The sequence below is a fragment of the Microtus oregoni genome, unplaced genomic scaffold (assembly GCF_018167655.1).
Source record: "Microtus oregoni isolate MIOR12 unplaced genomic scaffold, Mior012 000091F_ref0000469, whole genome shotgun sequence".
NCBI classification, from domain to species: Eukaryota; Metazoa; Chordata; class Mammalia; order Rodentia; family Cricetidae; genus Microtus; species Microtus oregoni.
The window spans coordinates 2,172,459-2,190,908 of record NW_024544600.1 but is presented as its reverse complement, the minus strand read 5'-3'; the positions used below and the strand labels follow the sequence as shown (position 1 = coordinate 2,190,908).

General features: G+C 43.1%; 1 protein-coding gene across 1 annotated transcript; it reads left to right on the top strand.

Moving 5' to 3' along the window:
• The first annotated feature begins 767 nt into the window (after positions 1 to 767).
• Positions 768 to 1,319, top strand: LOC121442406 (keratin-associated protein 4-1-like). The gene has a single exon (XM_041643947.1). It carries the CDS (start codon positions 768 to 770, stop codon positions 1,317 to 1,319), a length of 552 nt encoding a protein of 183 aa, XP_041499881.1.
• Positions 1,320 to 18,450: the final 17,131 nt, after the last annotated feature.

Below are 18,450 nucleotides of genomic sequence, written 5' to 3'. Positions count from 1 at the left end.
TACAACAAATATAATAATACAGAGTTATAAGTTTACATACAGGTCGGCAGAGAAGCCTGCTTCTTAGCCCAGCATCTTCAAGGTTGTATAAAATGCAATAATGTTATTTGTCTTCTTAAAAAATGTCTGAGGTATGTGAACATCATTTACCCTAACTATTCTCTAGAAATTGAGGAATATCTCGGGCATTCCTGTGTTCCTTCCCACATTTATTGACATTGCATTTTCCCTTCTTGGGAAATATGAATATGGAATGGTCTCGTGCCCATGTCACAAATTCATTTTATCCTTCATAATCTTCATCCAAACTTCGACAGTCAAACTTTCTTCTAGTACCATCACAGTTTACTTTTCAAGAGTTTTTTAGGATATAAGAGACACAGGACTAGTATGAGGCCCCACGATGGCACTTGGATTGTTGTATGCTATGTCATCTTGTGACTATCAATCAATTGAATCAGACTAGGAATTTTTAAAATTTGATGATACACATAAGGAAACAGAAGAAGTGACTCAGGAGGAAAGACTGATTTGATAAACCCTGACCCTGAGAAAGAAAATAATGCATTCCATTTAACTTTTACATAGAGTCTTCCACAATTAACTAATTTAGTGACTGTTTGTGTATTAAGAGAAACAATAACAAGGAAGTGACCCTTAACCTGGTAACAGCATCAGGGTATAAAAGGGGACAGGGAATAAGGAGGCTCACATACTTGAGAAACTCCCTCTCTTCAAAACCTCTCAGAACCTCCACTTCTCATACCATGGTCAACTCATGTTGTGGCTCTGTCTGCTCTGAGCAGGGCTGTGACCAAAGTCCCTGCCAGGAGAGTTGCTGCCAACCCAGCTGCTGCCAGACCACCTGTTGCCAAACCACCTGCTGCCGCCCCAGCTGTGGAGTGTCCAGCTGCAGCCGCCCAGTCTGCTGCCAGACTACCTGCCGTCCCAGCTGTGGAGTGTCCAGCTGCTGCCGCCCAGTGTGCTGCCAGACCACCTGCCGTCCCAGCTGTGGAGTGTCCAGCTGCTGCCGCCCAGTGTGTTGCCAGACCACCTGCCGTCCCAGCTGTGGAGTGTCCAGCTGCTGCCGCCCAGTGTGCTGTCAGACCACCTGCCGCCCCAGCTGTGGAGTGTCCAGCTGCAGCCGCCCAGTCTGCTGCCAGACTACCTGCCGTCCCAGCTGTGGAGTGTCCAGCTGCAGCCGCCCAGTCTGCTGCCAGACCACCTGCCGTCCCAGCTGTGGAGTGTCCAGCTGCAGCCGCCCAGTCTGCTGCCAGACCACTTGCTGTAGTACAACTTGCTGTCGCCCCTCTTGTTGAATTTCTTATCTGAATACCAGTCCCCAGGCAGTCATAATGACAGTGAGCTGAACTTTTCATCCATGTATTAAATAATTCCTATGTTTGTTGTCCTGAAAACAATAAGAAAGTGGCAGAAGAGAATCCTACATTAAGCACTGCCCATATTTCCCAAGGATCTTCCCTCTACATGCGCGTCTCAGATGCATGGTGCAGCCAAACGTGTCCCGCAGGTCTCCAGCTTTCCTGGATTTCACCATTCTGTGCTGACTATTCTTCAATAAATACTGCTTTATAGTAGACATATATGTATCTTCTTTCATTTATTTTAAGAGAATTAATAAGCCGGGCGGTGGTGGCGCACGCCTTTAATCCCAGCACTTGGGAGGCAGAGGCAGGCGGATCTCTGTGAGTTCGAGACCAGCCTGGTCTACAAGAGCTAGTTCCAGGACAGGCTCCAAAACCACAGAGAAACCCTGTCTCGAAAAACAAAACAAAACAAAAAAAAAGAGAGAGAATTAATAGTTTAGTTTTCTAGTATTATTCCTTCCAAGGTTACCATGGCCAGGAAGAAAACTAGTCTTGCTAGTGTGTTAGAGGTATGCGTGGTCTCACATTTATTGCAGCTTTATTCACATTGGCTGGGGAGCAGAATTAGCCTGTGTCAATCAACTGATGAGTGGCAAATAAAATGCCTTTTACATAATGGAATGCTGCTTACTCATAAAACAGGTGGAGTCTTGTAACTTGTGACACCATGGTTAGAACTGGACAATGTTAAGTGAAACCAGCCAGATATAGAAAGAAAACATGCATGGTGTCACTCAAATGTGGAACCTTAAAAATAATAAAAGATCTCAGATGCTGAGAGTAGAAAAGAGGCTCTGAGATTCTGGGAAGAATAGGGAGGCACAAGTGAAGCATACCTGGTTCACATGGTGTAAAACAATTAGATAAAAAAGACTGTTCTGGCGCTGGAGAGATGACTCAGTGTTTAAGAGGCCTGGCTTCTCTTCCAGAGGCCCTGGGTTTGAGTCCCAGAATCCACATGACAGCTCATAATGGATGATCCGCACTCTCTTGTGGCCTCCACGGGCACCAGGCATGCGCATAGTATACTAACAAACATGTAAGTAAAACACATATAGATAGAATAAATAAATAGAACTTTAAAATGAAATAGTTACAGTGTTCAGTTGCATAGGAGAGTTGCCACAGATGGTAAATAGTTTATATTTCAAAACAGCTGGAACAAAGGATACTGAATATTTTCACCAGCCAGAAATAATATATATTTGAGGATGCAAATATATTAACTCAGATTTAAGCAGTGTCACGTACGCACATAGAAGTATCACATAGTACCCCATAAATATATACAATTTTATATATCAGCTCAAAATCAGAAAAGAAAACTGATTTTGCACATATAATATACTTTTCATATTATAGGACTATTTTTCAGAATCATATGACCTACCTTATTTAATTAACGATAATTTTCCTTTTCAATCCATAAGATGATTGGCAGACTCACAGGGTCATTGGACTTTGAGAATAATAAGGCACATGAAGACCAATAGTTTCCAAAAGAAACTCACAATTTAGTCTTCAAAATAAAGACTTAGGAATAAAAGGAAGGACCAAATAGATAGGATATAATGGGGAAAACTTCTGTTCCAGAGTGCAATATGGAAGCATTTTTTTTACAAATTGTAAACAAAGTGAGTTAAAAAGCTAGTAAATACTAGGGAATTATGCAGGTCCCAAGGCAGAAGAGAAGGTGGAGGAAGAGGAGTGATGTGGGAGTGTCATATATCAATCTGTTGATTTCATTGGTTAAGCAATAAAGAAACTGCTTGGCCCTGATTGGTTAAAACATAGGTGTGAGGAGTAAACAGAACAGAATGCTGGGAGGAAGAGGAAGTGAGCTCAGAGACGCCATGCTCCCCTCTCCTGGGTGAACGCGGGGCTAGCTCTGCTCTCTGAGGCACACGCGATGAAGCTCCGACCCAGGATGGACGTAGGCTAGAATCTCCCTGGTAAGCCACCTCGTGGGCTATACAGATAATTAGAAATGGGCTAGTCCAGGTGCGAGAATTAGCCTAGAAGAGGCTAGATAGAAATGGGCCAAGCAGTGTTTAAAAGAATACAATTTGTGTGTTGTTATTTCGGAGCATAAGCTAGCCATGTGGGTGGCCAGGGTGCTGGGGACGCAGCCCCGCAGCTCTTATCACTACAGAGGAGGAGGCTGCACCTGAGGTTGTTTACGTTGTTGTTAAAATGAAAGACGTAAAATGAGGCAAGAGATCAGCAAACACGGGGAGAGATATGGCAGAAAATGGACTATGCTGCTCGCTCCCCAATGGCCTTCACATCCATGACACTGTGCTAAAATAAATCATGAGCACACGAGGAAACTCTCAGTCAGAGGTGGAGTGCAGGCAGACGAGTGATAACTCCAGAAAGGGTTGAGGGACGAGATTTAAAACCAGGCAAGGAAAATGTCGCATGAATGGACCATCGAGGTGACTCAAAGGGTAAAGGTACTTGCTGCCAAACACAGGACCCACATAGTGGCAGGGAGGAAGGAGATAACTGACACTCACAGCTGTCCTCTGACCTCCACACACATGCAGTGACACACATGTGCACCCTCTACACAAACACGCACACAGAAAAAAAAACCCAAAGTGAACCAAAAAACAATTGAAAATTCACAAGAAAGGAGAACTTGGGTTGTGTTTGAAAGTTGTGCTCGGAGTGTGAATTTTTGGGATCGTCTTAGAGCCTGCAAAATCTGTGAAAACTCAGCTAGGCTTGATCAGACCCAGGTGAACAAACAAAATACCTCCGAAAACCAAGTCCCTGGCTTTGCTTGGTCTGTCTGAAGCTACTTCTACCAAAAACCACACTTGATTAAAACAAAAACTCAATAGACTGAAGTTATCTTAAGGGAAGGACTAGTAAAACACTTGAGACTGTCTGCAATGGGGGAAACTTATCCTTCTGGCAATGATAACAACTGAGAAGGATGAAAGGTAGAGCCAGCGGTGTGGTAGGCAGTGATGGCAGAATTTAGAGCTGAAGGGGCAGATCCAGTGGGAAACCACTAAGAATGGGGAGCCACATGACTCGTGGCTGGGAGGTAGGGAGTTGAGGCTAGAAGGGCTGTTGGATTTCTGCCACTGAGAAGCTTAATTATCAGAACCTAATTATGTGTAATCAAACACATAACTGTCAGCATTTGTCTGTGATGGGCAAAGTGATTGTAAGACCAACTCCTATTTCATCTTCTTGAGAAGACGGGACATCAGACATAATTGGATTTAGAATATATTCTTACTGGCAAACTTTGAGTAGGCATTGAATCAGAAGAGAAGGTCATTGCCTTTCCTAAGCTTCTCCCAGAACAACTTGGACATATTTTTTTTAAATACAGGCTGCCAATATTGTACTACTGAATGTTCTGTGTCTGTTGGTGAACCCAAGTCTCAGAAGCAGTACTTGCCTTTAGCTGCTAAGCCCAGGAGGCCTGACAGACATTTTCTGTGGAGTAGGGATCTGGAGATCAGCCCACCCATCTTGGCAGGATGGGACAATTGAGTCCCCAGTGTCTTATTGTCTAGTCTCGGCAGGGTCTAGGCAGTGGAAGAGGTGAGAGGCAGGTTTTTTTTTTCTGTGTGACTGGCCCTGCCACATCCAAAGCACGCCTCCAAGTGGAGTTTCTTCTGCAGCCGTCTGCCTTCTTGAAGGAGATAAATAGGATGCTGCCAGGAGATGTCGTGTTTCTGTGTCATAAAAAGCTTTTGCATTAAATGCCAAATGCCATACTCTCACATCTGTAAAGGTGCTTGAGGGTATCATTGTAATGGTCTGTCCTGTCCCTTTAAGAGACAAACCCCTTTCCCCCCTCCTCTGATCTTCCTTTCCCTTCTTCCCACTTCTTCCCTTCACCCCCTCTCTGTTTCTCTCTCTCTCTCTCTCTCTCTCTCTCTCTCTCTCTCTCCTCTCTCTGCTTCTCTCTGCTCTTCCGCCTTATCCCCTTCCATCTTTTCTCTTCCCTTCTATAACCCACTAAATAAATATCTAACCTCACTCTGCAAGACATGTCTAAAAGTCTCTATCTCTCACCCACCATGTGACTCCCTGCCTAGGACCCACTTATCCCCGTGGCCCATGGGCCACTCAGGGAACCATAGTGGATTACTACCGCAGCTACTCGTGGCCCACTGCCCCACTGCCCGCTACAGCCACTCGGGGAACAGTGCTATTTTATTTTTACCATAACGATCATTACCTGTTAGGTATATCTAAATTAGACAAATGTTGTTTAGGCTTAACTTTGAGAGCATATAAGTTAAATCTGGGCATACAGTTTATGCAATTAGTTACAACTTACCAATGTTAGTAAAAGCAAGATGATTAGAAGGAAAATTTCAGTCTCCAGTTTTCAGCTGTTGTCCTGAGACCTAGAGCATAATAATAATCTATAGAAGGCAGAACCAAGTTTTAACATTGTAAACAATTTAGTGTTCTAAATGAATAATAGCAAGGGGTTTACTTTTAGGTTACAAAATCTGGCTGCCAATAAGACTCATTCCTATATATAAATGCAGAGGTGCAGCTTTAATATCTCAGTAAGGCAGCATTGTTTTGAACCTTATCCTTGATAAACCTTGTCTTTAGGACAGGGCAGGAATTATCGTATAGAAACATATCCAAACCCAAAGTATATTGGAGACAGAATGTCCCCTTGGTGGGACCAATGCATGTTATTACCTTTACTAAAGGTAGCAATGGAGTCATATGGCTTAAACCAAAATGGCAACTATTCACATGGTCACCCTTCGTAAAGATGACAATGAGGTTTCTGTTTTGATCTCAACCAAGATGGAGGGTGGCCACATATTTGTTCTTTTCCAGAGCAGTTCTAACGTGGAGTCACCAGTTTTACAGATTTTATTATATCAGATTCAGCAAAGCTCAGAGACTAAACACATGGAACATGCAAAGCGAACATCCAAACAAACATGTGGCCACATATTACAGGTTCACATATTTCCATACATACATACAAAATTAACAGAAAGATGAACAGAACTTTCCCCCAGGAAACTGTTTCAGATGACCAACTTAAAAATCCCAAAGAACATATAGTGTTATAAAACATGAGTTGCATGGACACCTGGAAACCCCTCTAGAGTCAAGTCTCTTGCCAACCCTAAAATGGCTCCCTTAATTAAGATATATACTTCCCTGCTCCCATATCCACCCTTCCTCCATCCCAACCCTCCCATTCTCCCAAGCTCTCCTCATCTTCCCCTTTTCACTTCCCTTGCCTCTTACTAGCTGCAGTACTCAGGAGAGTGGTCCCTGCACTTCACCTGGTCAGCACGGTAGAACTGACTCTGGTGGTGTAGGCATGGGTGAGCCAACCCCCTCACACACCCCCCTCAGGGAATGAGTGGGCCCTACCACCTGCTCCTTCCTGCATAAGGTGATCTAGTCTGGACTGCCCTGGAGAGCTCACCCTGGTGGTGAGGATGGGGGAGAGCTGGCAGTCTGACCAAGTCTACTACCACCCAGACCCAGAACTAGGGCTATGATATGGCCCATCCTAACATCCACTTAGTCTATGATCTGTTGGAGCAGGTGAAGGGGCCAAACCTGCAGACTCAAAGCTGCAGGATGTTCATAACACAGCATAACAGCAGGATATCCAGGAGTCCCCGTGAGACCCAATATAGAGTGTGTAACAGAAGCCAGAGACCTTGAAACAGATCAATGGCTCACTGCATTGAACACTGGCTTGCTCGTTATGGCTTGCTCAGTCTGCTTATACCACTCAGAACCACCAGCCCAGGGTGATGTCACTCATAGTGACCTGGGCCCTCCCACATCAATCATCCGTCAAGAAAATGTCCCACAGGCTTCATGACCTAATGAAAGCATTTTCTCAATTGAGGATCCTCTTCCCAGAAAGCTCAGTAGTGTCAAGTTGACAAAAACAAACAAGTAAACAAAAGAAAAACCAAATAAACCAAAAGACAAAACCACCCCCTGCAAACCAAAACCAATCAACAAAACAACAACAACAAAAACCCACAAAGAACCAACCATGACACCTTTCATGTACCAGTTTATATACATCTCAATGTAATCTAGTTAGTTATTTGAAATGATCAGGCCTTGCAACTCTCATAACTGTCTGCATACTGATCTTGCTGTTTTGTTCAGAGCATATTTCCTCTCTTCTGCATTTCAACCAAGTCTTCCTGTTCATTTCTGCATATGAGGTAAAGTGTCTCCACCCTGACTCCTGGTCCAGTCTTTCCAGACTGGCCTTGTTGGGGCAGAGACTCTGGCTGCCTCTCATTCCTTGTTCTTGTTCAAATCACTGTCTTATTCTCAGTGGTTCCGCAGAGAATTGAAGCGTGTCAAGTATATCAGTATCCCAAGATGTGAGGCAGAGCCTTGTCACTCAAGAAGCGGGGGAACTGGCTTGCTCCCTGTGTGGTCTACATCCCTTGTTCCCAAAAGACAAGCTGGGAGCTGGCTCTTATCCTAAACTCTCAGCACTAAGGTGGTAGAGGATTTATGGCACATTCACTTTCTTTCAGACCTGACCCCTGCCACAGGGTGATTTACTCCCTTACATAAGGATTCAACACTCTCCTGTCAGTAGTCAGACAGGCAACATAGCTGGGCATGGGGTAGTGTGGGATCTATTGTTGGAGAAAGCCTGAGAAACGGGGGATATGGTTAATGTCTGACTACCTGCTCTTCAGCCTCTCAAGGTTGTGGTAATTATCATACCCAAGACTAAAAGGTTAATTAAAATCTTGGGAATTGGGGTCTTCATAGCTAATATGAAACCAAGACCATTCCAGTAAGCAATGGGAGCTGGGTATTTCTGTTTGCTAGGTGTGCACTGGACTACAGAAATAGACACAGCTCCTGAGCCTTCTTGAAATTGCCTCTTTGATCCTTATGGTCCCCAAGGACTCTTGTATTTAGGAGCTAGTCCCTTTGATGGACGCTATAAAAGTTGGAGTGCTTGATGTGTGGTCAAACTCCTTTTAGGGAGAGGCTGGAGACTTGGTTTCATGGGGGCAGGAACCAAGCACATAAGTACTACTAATTACATGTACTGCTGGTTTCCAGATAGAAGCTAGTTAAAGGTTTGGCTCTAGGGCATCAACTCGGAGAAGATACAGTCAAATCCCTCCATGGGGAAGCTGAGTTGAGGGTGGGGTGTTGGTGAATTGCAGCAGCAAGTGTTTATCTGCATGTTGAAAGCCATTTTATTGTCATAGAGGCTGATAAATACCCACCCCAGCCCTTCCCAGAGCTAGATGACTTAGGAGCTAGTCCCTCCATGAGAGCTATAAGTATTGAGAACTTCAACCAGTCGACCAACTCCTTGTAAGGGAGAGGTTGGATCCATGATTTTGTGAGGCGGAAAAGAATGCAGGGAGAAGTAGCCTCACAGGAATTGGTATTTTCTGAGGTTGCATTCAAGAGCTCGTAGCAGCTGTGGCTGCTTGCACAACATCAAGACAGTCAACACAAGATCGAACCACTCAACAATCCAGCATGGAGTTGGGAGGGGCTCATGAACCTCTCTCTCCTAGGTGAGGAGCGATGGGAGTGGAGAGAAAGTCAGTTTTCTTGAGGTGCGTGACTCCTGGTAAGTCAGCTATGTTCCAGGGGATAGAAGAGTGGGAGATGGATATGATCAAACTACATTGTATACATGCGTACATCCTCAAAGAATTAATAAACCCATATTAAAACCATTCCTCTGAGGTCTTTCTAAGTCCTTGTCCTGTTGACTCCCAGATAATCCATTTCACTTTGTGCAATTCACTTTTACTCTTGTCTTTAAGTTGTGCAGTTTCTACACCTTGATGCTCTATTTTGATATCTTATTCTGGGGGTGTCGAAACTCTAGTTGTGAACTGGGATAGGATAGAGGAAAAAAATAAAGAATAGAGACATGGTTTCTAGACCTCTCCCTAGACTTTCTTTGTTTTTAAATATTTATTTATTTGTTATGTATACAATATTCTGTCTGTGTGTATGCCTGCAGGCCAGAAGAGGGCACCAGACCCCATTACAGATGGTTGTGAGCCACCATGTGGTTGCTGGGAATTGAACTCAGGACCTTTGGAAGAGCAGGAAATGCTCTTAACCTCTGAGCCATTTCTCCAGCCCCTCCCTAGACTTTCTGAGTCATCCTTACTGATTAAGACTTTCCATTGTACTCTTCTGATTTTCAGAGACCTGTTTCCCTCTGACAAGGCATCGCTTTCCAGTCTACCAGCAGGCTTGAGACATGACTTAGTAGAATGCCTGCTCAAGAAATGCACCAGTGGAGATCAAAATTATATGACAAGAGCAAGATTCAAAATATTTACAAAGCAGTAATTTAAAGTCACCAACTAATCAGAACGGATATCAAACTGAGCTATAGAACTCGCCTGACTTGGAAACCCCCTGTGTTATTCTTTTTTAAAAAATTTGTTCATTTTATTTTATGTATATTGGTGTAACAGTGTCAGAGTTTCTGCAACTGGAGTCACAGACAGTTGTGAGCTGTCATGTGGGTGCTGGGAGTTGAACCCAGGTCCTCTGGAAGAGCAGTCAGTAATTGTAGCCACTGAGCCATCTCTCCAGTCCCCAGACTTATTTGTTAATTATATATACAGTGTTCTCTCTGCATGTATGCCTGCAGGCCAGAAGAGGGTGCCAGATATCATTATAGATGGTTGTGAGTCACCATGTGGTTGCTTAGAATTGAACTCGGGACCTCTGGAAAAACGTTTGTGTTCCTTAACCTCTGAGTCATCTCTCCAGCCCTTCCCTGATGTGGGAAGTCCTTCTATATATGTGTTGCTTTTATTGGTTAATAAAGAAGCTGCTTTTGACCAATGGCTTAACAGAATATTGCCAGCTTGGAAGATATATATCTAGAGAGAGTGGGTGGAGTCAAGAAGACGCCAACGTAGCCACTGCCAGAGATGTAAACCATGAGCCTCGTGGAAAAATATAAAGTAATAGAAATGGGCTAATTTAAGATGTAAGAGCTAGCGAGGAATATGCTTAAGTTATTGGCCAAACAGTATTGCAAATAATATAGTTTTTGAGTGATTATTTGGGGTCTGGGTTGCCAGGAATGAATGAACGGCCTCCCTCAACACTTTCTCTGTGTTATTCTTTACTGTTTCTTGCTGGGTCACAGGGATGTGGAGTTGAAGATGACTCCTCCTAGGGAACTTGAGTCAATGTTTGCTTACCCAGACTTCTTCAACATCTCAGTTAATACTGTTGACTAATCAGGGCAGCCCAGGATGCCCAAACCCCCAACCCTAGAAGGTCATGACAGAAATTATAAAACATCATTACATTTTCTTTAATTTTTTTTAGTTAATAAAGAAAACACAGTCATCAAAATATTGAGAAGAAAAGCAGTCAGATGAAAGTTACATTTCTTTAACAGGATAAAATGAGGCAATAATAAACTATTATTACTTTATAACTAACAACACCTGTATCAGTCTCTCACTATTCAAGTTCAAAGTAATCATGTTATATTACATGTTCTACTTTATATAAATATAAATGTAATTCATATAAATATGGGTTTTAGTTATATAACCCTTGTTACTGACTTCAATGATGATTCCAGTGTCCACTCATGAAAAATACTAATGTCTAAAAGTTGCTCTTTGAAAATTTCACACGTATACAATATATATTCATTATGTATACCTTTAGTCCTTCCCTCTAAGTCCTCTTGACCCCCCCCAAACAAAACTACTTTTTCTTATAATTCGTTGGTGCTGCTTATATACTCATGGGTGTTGGATCATCCATTGGGACATGGGTAACCTGGTAATGGAACCCTTCCCTAAAGAAAGGTGACTCTGCCCCCTCAGCTGTGTCAGGGACACCAGGAGCCCCTGCGTGAGTGTTTAGTCATAGGTGGAACATCTGTGCTCCTCTCACCTACTCTGAGACTCGAGGACCATCTAAAAGATGGGATGGGCAGCATGTATTATCTGGAGGGTGGAGAGGAATTCTGGGAAATATCAGCTTCTGGATGTGATAAGGCTGTTGCACACACAAAACGGAAGAAATGGCTGTTTGACTACATAAGACCTACGCAAGTCCTGCACAAGGCTTGTACAAATCCCACCCTTTTAAACATATTGACTTGTCAAAAAAAACAAACAACAACAACAACAAAAAACTATGAGGCTTCTCAGGTCCAGGAAGTGGGGCAGAGATAGTGTGAGAGCTGTGGGGATTCTTCTGTTGCTCACCTACTAGTTTTAGTTACAACTGACTACACTGTGTGGATTTTGACTTGCTTTTCCAATGATAACTTTGGTGGTTATGAGATTTCAGAGTATCTTATTGGAGCTAGTAAGTCTCATAAACTATAGTCAGGGAAGAGCAACACCCAGACTGAATATCAACCTTTAAGGACTGTCCTCTATGGAAAAGCTGAAGGACTTTAAATGGATAACAAGGAACACAGGAAGGGAAGATAAAAGGATTCAGGGAAAAGAAAGACATCAGCACACTTAGTTTAGAATACTAACTCGTACCTGAACCATACAATTGTGCTGAGTGTGTATCAGAAAGTTGATGGGATAGGCCTTAATCCTTCAGGAAAACGGAGTGTTTCCCATCAAATGTAGAAAACATAATCATCCAATTTAATGATTCTTTACTTACTATGGTTAACACTGCAAAGGGAAGAGTACCCCCAACAAGGTATAAAAAGGGAGCCAGGGCATGAAGATACCCAGATTCAAGTTCTACATTCATTTGTAAATTCATTTTCAATATCCACCTCTGCCACCATGGTCAGTTCCTGTTGTGGTTCTGTCTGCTCTGAGAAGGATGTGGCCCAGCTGCTGCCAGATCACCTGCTGCTTCCCCAGCTGCTGTGTGTGCAGCTGCTGCTGTGTGTGCAGCTGCTGCTGCCCTAGCTCCTGTGTGTCCACCTGCTGCCACCCCAGCTGCTATGGTGGTTCTAGTTTCGGAGTATCCTGACCTGGATCGCTTCTCTTTCTCACTTTAATCCTACAGCCTAGGCATTCATTCAACAGGACATGTGATATGCCGATGTTATAAATAAATAGATTCATCAGATGATTTGGAAAAGCCTGGTGTCTGCTGCTATTTATTTTCTTAAAATCATTTTTGATACAAGTACATCAGAATTACAGTTAAATTGTTCTTCAAATCGTTTTAGAATTCCTGACTCTGTTTCAAAGTACAAGTTGTTAATGTGTTTTACTTCTAGATTTTTTTCTTTCTAATGCCACCTCCACCCATGGAATTTATTTTCATACCAATTGCTTGATATCTCCCAATAAAACTTTAAGCCTTCAAGGGCATAAAATGTGTTCACCTTTCATTCTTTTTACTTATGTTTTATTGGTGTGTATTCATTATGCATCATGCTAGGTTTCAAGAAGGCAATCTCTCTCAAGTATATCATGTATTTTCGCCGTGTTCTTCTCCATCCCTTCATCCTCCTCCCTCCTCCTTTCCTTTTGCGCTCATCTACTTTCAAATACATATAATATGTATGTCACGTCAAATACATATCATATGCTTACTTTTCTAGATACAATCTAGGACCACAGGTGAGGGAAAATATGCAGTATTTTTCTATTTTGGGTTGGACATATTTTACTTTGTGTGGCTATTTCCCAGCCAATGGCATAGCTTCGTTCTTTCATTATGCTGAATCAAACTCCATTGTGTTCCTACACCACATTTTCCTTATTTGTGCACCTGCTAATGGGTTCCTGGCCTGAAGAACAACTTGGTTGTTGTGAATAGCACCGTAGGGGGTATGGCTGTGTGTGCCTCTGGGATGTGCTGACTTAGCGCCCTCTGTGTACACACCAGAACAGGAGAGACAAGAGCACCTGGTGAATCTGCTTTCAGGCCCAGGGCATCTCCATGCTGATTTCCACAGGGGTTGGACCAGTCTACATTCACACCAGCAGTGTCCAAGGCCTCCCTTCCCCCATGTCTTCATCATCACTTCTGGTTAGTGGAATTTCTGTTCTTTTTGCCTGCCTGCCAGCCCTCCTTCTTCCCTCCCTTCCTCTGTCCCTCCCTCTCTTCTTCTCCTCTTTTTCTTTGTGCAGGGGACCACACCCTGGACCTTGTGCACTCCAGTATGGCCTTCTACCACTGAGTTGCACCTTCAGCCCTGTTGTTTGTTTTCTTTATGGCAGTCATCCTGGCAGGAGTGAGATGGAATCTCGGTGTGACATTTTCCACATGTTTATTCACTACATATGCTTCAGCTGTTAGTCTGACCGTATTTCTGTCTCTTTCTTTTTCATGACACAGACACATCATCGGGGGCCTTAGACTTGAAAGATTAAAATGGCTTTTGTAAATAAGATTTTTAAAACATAATTTAATTAATTAATTAATTTTGCATCCCAACCGCAGTTTTCCCTCCCGCCTCTCCTCCCATTACCCTTCCTTACCTCCTCTCCACCACCTCCCAATCCACTCCTCCTCTGTTTTTGTTCAGAAAGGGGCAGGCCTCCCATGGCTGTCAACAAAGCATAACATATCAATTTGCATTAAGACTAAGCACTTCTTCTTGTATTAAGGCTCGGCAAGGCAACCCAGTATGAGGAATGGTTCCCAAGAGCCAGTAAAAACGTTAGAGGCAGCCCCTGCTCCCATTGTTAGGAGTCCCACAAGTAGACCAAGCTACACAGCTGTCACATATATGTAGAGGGCCTAAGTCGGTCCCATGTAGGCTCCCTAGTTGTTGGTTCAGACTCTGTGAATTCCTATGATCCTGGTTAGTTGTTTCTGTGGGTTTTCTTGTGATGTCTTTGACCCCTCTGGCTTGTACAATCCTTCCTCTCTCTCTTCAGCAGGATTTCCAGAGCTCAGCCTAATGTTTAGCTGTGACTCCCTGAATCTGTTTCTGCATGAAGGCTCTCTGATGACAATTGGTACTGTCACCAACCTGATCACAGGAGATGGCCAGTTCATGCTAAGCACCCACTATTGTTAGGAGTCTTCCCTGAAGTCATCTTTGTAGATCTGTGGGAGTCTCCCTTGCACTAGGTTTCTACCTGACCCGGAGATGCCTCCCCTTTTCAATCATCAAGTGTAAATAAGATGTTTATTCAAAGTGGAATTTAGTCTCATAGAAGAGGAGAGGAGGGAGGAGACTTTCATCTGGAAAATGATTAATATTCAGATTACCAATGAACTAAAAATATACCATTGAAAGAACAAATGGTCCAATCATAAATGAATAAATGAACTGAATAGACATGTCTTAAAAGAAGTACAAATGGCTAACTGATATGCATTTAAAATATGCAGTATCTTTATTCACCAGGGAAATGCAAATCAAAACTATGCTGAGATTCCTCACCCCTGTCAGGATGGTTGCCATGAAGAAAACAGGGGACAAGTGCTGGTGAGGACAGGGGTGGATAGGGTTGTGGGGAGGGGCAGGGCCATTCGCTGTAGCTGAGAAGGTAGATTACTAAAGCCATTATGGAAATCAAAATAGAGGATTTACCAAGAACTAAAAATAGAAAACCATACAATCCTGTTATATTACTCCAGTACTTTTCTGAAGGAAACTGAGTCAATATGCAAAAGAGATATGTACATGTGCATAATTATTGTTTAGCTATTTTCATTGGTCAGAATATTGAAATCAGCCTAGGCTGATCAACAGATGAATTAATAAAAAATTATGATATATATATGCAGAACAATATAATTCAACCACAAAAATGAAATCATGTCATTTACAGAAAAATATATACAAATGTAAAACACTGTTGGTGGTTCATTTTTTCTTTTTAAAATGTTATCAAAGTATATATTTATTATAACATAACTACATTAACCCTGCATCACAACTTCCTATCTCACTCACTCCTGCTGTAGTCATCTTTCTGTCCCCAAATAGTCCTCCTTCTATGTTCATGTCACGTGTGTGTGTGTGTGTGGATATATATACATGTGTAGATATGTTAGAAATAGTTACATATTCTAAACTCTGAATATACCAACCAAGCACTCTACCTGTAAATTACATACAGCCCCAATGCTGGACTCTATGTATGACAGAAAACACACAATCTCTATCTTTCTGAATCTGGCTTTTGGCCAGAGAAACAGAAGTGTTACTCAGAGAAAAGTGTGACAACTGCATCCAGCTCCTGGAAGGAGGGAACCAAAGCCTCAACCACATGATAAGCCAGTGTGACAGTTAATCTTGGTTGTCAACTTGACACACCTTGCTTGGGACAGAGACGCTCAGCTGATGAATTGCCTCCCTTGGATTGGACTGTGGGGATGTGTGTCCTTAATGGTTGATTGGCATGGGAAGCCTCTGTGGGTGGGGACACTCTCTCTGGTTGGTTTTGAAAGGCAGCTAAACACAAGCCTGGAACCTGGAAGCAAGCCAGGGACTAATTTTCTCTGTGGCTTCTTCTTGAGTTTTTGTTTTGAGATCCTGCCTTTGATGGTGGACTGTAAGTAAGTTAAAATAAACTCTTTCCTCCTGAAGTTGCTTCCAGTCATGGAGTCATAGCAACAGAAAGCAAACTAGATCATCCACTCATCTCTGGAGGAGAAAACTCGTGGTTCCTACAAGCTTAAATCCAACATTGGGATTTATGTAACAGTGAGTCCTCCTGTATGACAGGCCAGCACTGGAGACAGAGTCTATTTTGTTTCTCCGCGTACCTCAGAGTGTCATCAGCCATGGTCTTGCGAGGAATCTACTATTTGAGATTGAGCTACTCTGGGAACCTATAAGAAAGGATCAGTCACATGTCAGGGAGCCTGAGGATGCCCTGCCACAGTGTCCAAGTGGGAAGTGGACACAAGAGACAGCCATGAAGAGGAGCAGGGTCATACCTGGATGTGATTAAAAAAAAAAAACATTAGGAAGCAGAGGAGCTGATGGTCGGCAACATGAATAAAAATTTCAAGCAGGCAACTGAGATTTGGGGCAGGGCACCAAACAGAAATATTAGAAATGAGTTCTGATCACCAGTAGGTCATGTGTAGTCGCTAGTCACCAGGGTTGCTCGAGGGCCATTCTTTCTCTGAACCACAGAGCTTCTGGGGACATTTGACTGCCCCTTGGGGACTGCAGTTGGGTCACCAGGGTCTTTGTCCACAGCAACTTCGAGTGTTGTTTTGTCCCTTTTGCTTTGACAGAAGAAAAGTACAAGACTTTCCTAAGCTGTGTCTACATTTATCAGAGCCAGAACATGATGCAGGCACAGGATACCAGACAATTCTCCTAAAGAGGCCCAATGGGCAGCTCAGGCTATTATCCTGGCTACATGAATCTAGCAAAAAGGACCAATACTGGAGCCAAAATAGTTCAAGCACAAAGAACTTTTTATTTATTATTTTATTTTTTTATTTTCGAGACAGGGTTTCTCCGTAGCTTTTTGATTCCTGTCCTGGAACTAGCTCTTGTAGACCAGGCTGGTCTCGAACTCACAGAGATCCGCCTGCCTCTGCCTCCCGAGTGCTGGGATTAAAGGTGTGTGCCACCACCGCCCGGCTACAAAAGAACATTGTTAAAGCATTGCGATTCAATTGGGCTTGAGGATGCCAGGGGGCAGAAAGGGAATTTTGGGAGTCGTTGTATCTCCATCTGGCTCTCAGCTCTTCCTCAGCAATAACAGCTCATATGTAAGGCGCTCCACTGACTACTTCAGGGCAACTCATTCCACAGGCCAACCTCACAGGGTGAGTCACTTGTTTTCCTCAGAGATGTCCACTTCCCCTCCATCAACACCTAGTAGTCACCTAGGGCAAATCCTTCACACAGAGTGCTTCAGTCACATGCCATTGATGTACTGTAGTTTCCCTTCTTGGGGCTCAGTTTTCAAAGTCTCCCGCTTGTCACTCATGAGTCACAGTCAAGATGCCATTATCACATTAACTTTACTCTCCGTATCCCACATTTATTGCCATTGTTCTGCTTTGTGGAATGAAACACATTTGGCAGGTAGGTTCTGGCTACTGAGAGAAGAGAGCTATTTCCTCTTCTTCATAAATAACACATTTCCAAGCATGCATGCGTGTGGAGTACAGGAGCTTTAACGTCTCAGGGTTGATGTCTGCAAACGGTTGGCAGTGTGAACTAACCCTGAACTCACCATGGTGCGAAGCACCTGAGAATTGGTTACTATAAACCCCACCAATTTCTGAGAAGTGTGCAGTGGTTACTTCCACATCAATAGGTCTCAACTGCTTGTCTTCTTTACTGAGAGAGGATTCTTTCTAGGTAGCTCAAGTTAGTCACAAATTCATGGTGTAGCTTAGGCTGACCCTCAAACTCACAGATGTCTTTCAGTGTCCTAAGTGCTGAGATATACAGGTGGGGACTATTATGCCCAGTTCAGCCCACTTTTCCACTCAAGCCCAAGAGCAATATGCTACTTTGATCAAAATACGCCTGGTCAGATTAAAAGCTGATGGGGTTGGGCACAACCATGGGAGTTGTAGGTTATTTAAAAAAATCCTTCCAAAAAATTTGAGATGCATTCACTCCTCCCAGTCTTGTCCACCTTCATGATTAGTAACTGATTAGTTAGTTAGTTCTGTCCTGGTTAGTTAGATTTCTTTTGTTTTATTTTGTTGTCTTGTCATTTTTTTTATTTGACATTGCCACTAAATTTTCCCTTTGTTAGTGTTTTCTTTCATGCAAGCAAGATTAAATCATTTAGAAACATGATTCCATCGTTCGGTACAGTTACTCTTTCCTATCTTTACAGTCTCCAGGCATTCAGAAGAACAGGTTTTATAGGAAGTGTAGTAATAAGAGTGGTGGGGCTGCGTCCCCCAGCACCCTGGCTGCCTGCTAGCTTATGCCCCGAAATAACAACACACAAACAGTATTCATTTAATCACTGCTTGGCCCATTTCTATCTAGCCTCTTCTAGGCTAATTCTCACATATTAATTTAGCCCATTTCTAATCATCTGTGTAGTGCCCTTTGGTGCGCTTACCGGGAAGATTCTAGCCTATGTCCATCCTGGGTCGGAGCTTCATCGCGTGCGTCTGCCTGGGAGCTGGGAGCATGGCGTCTCTCTGA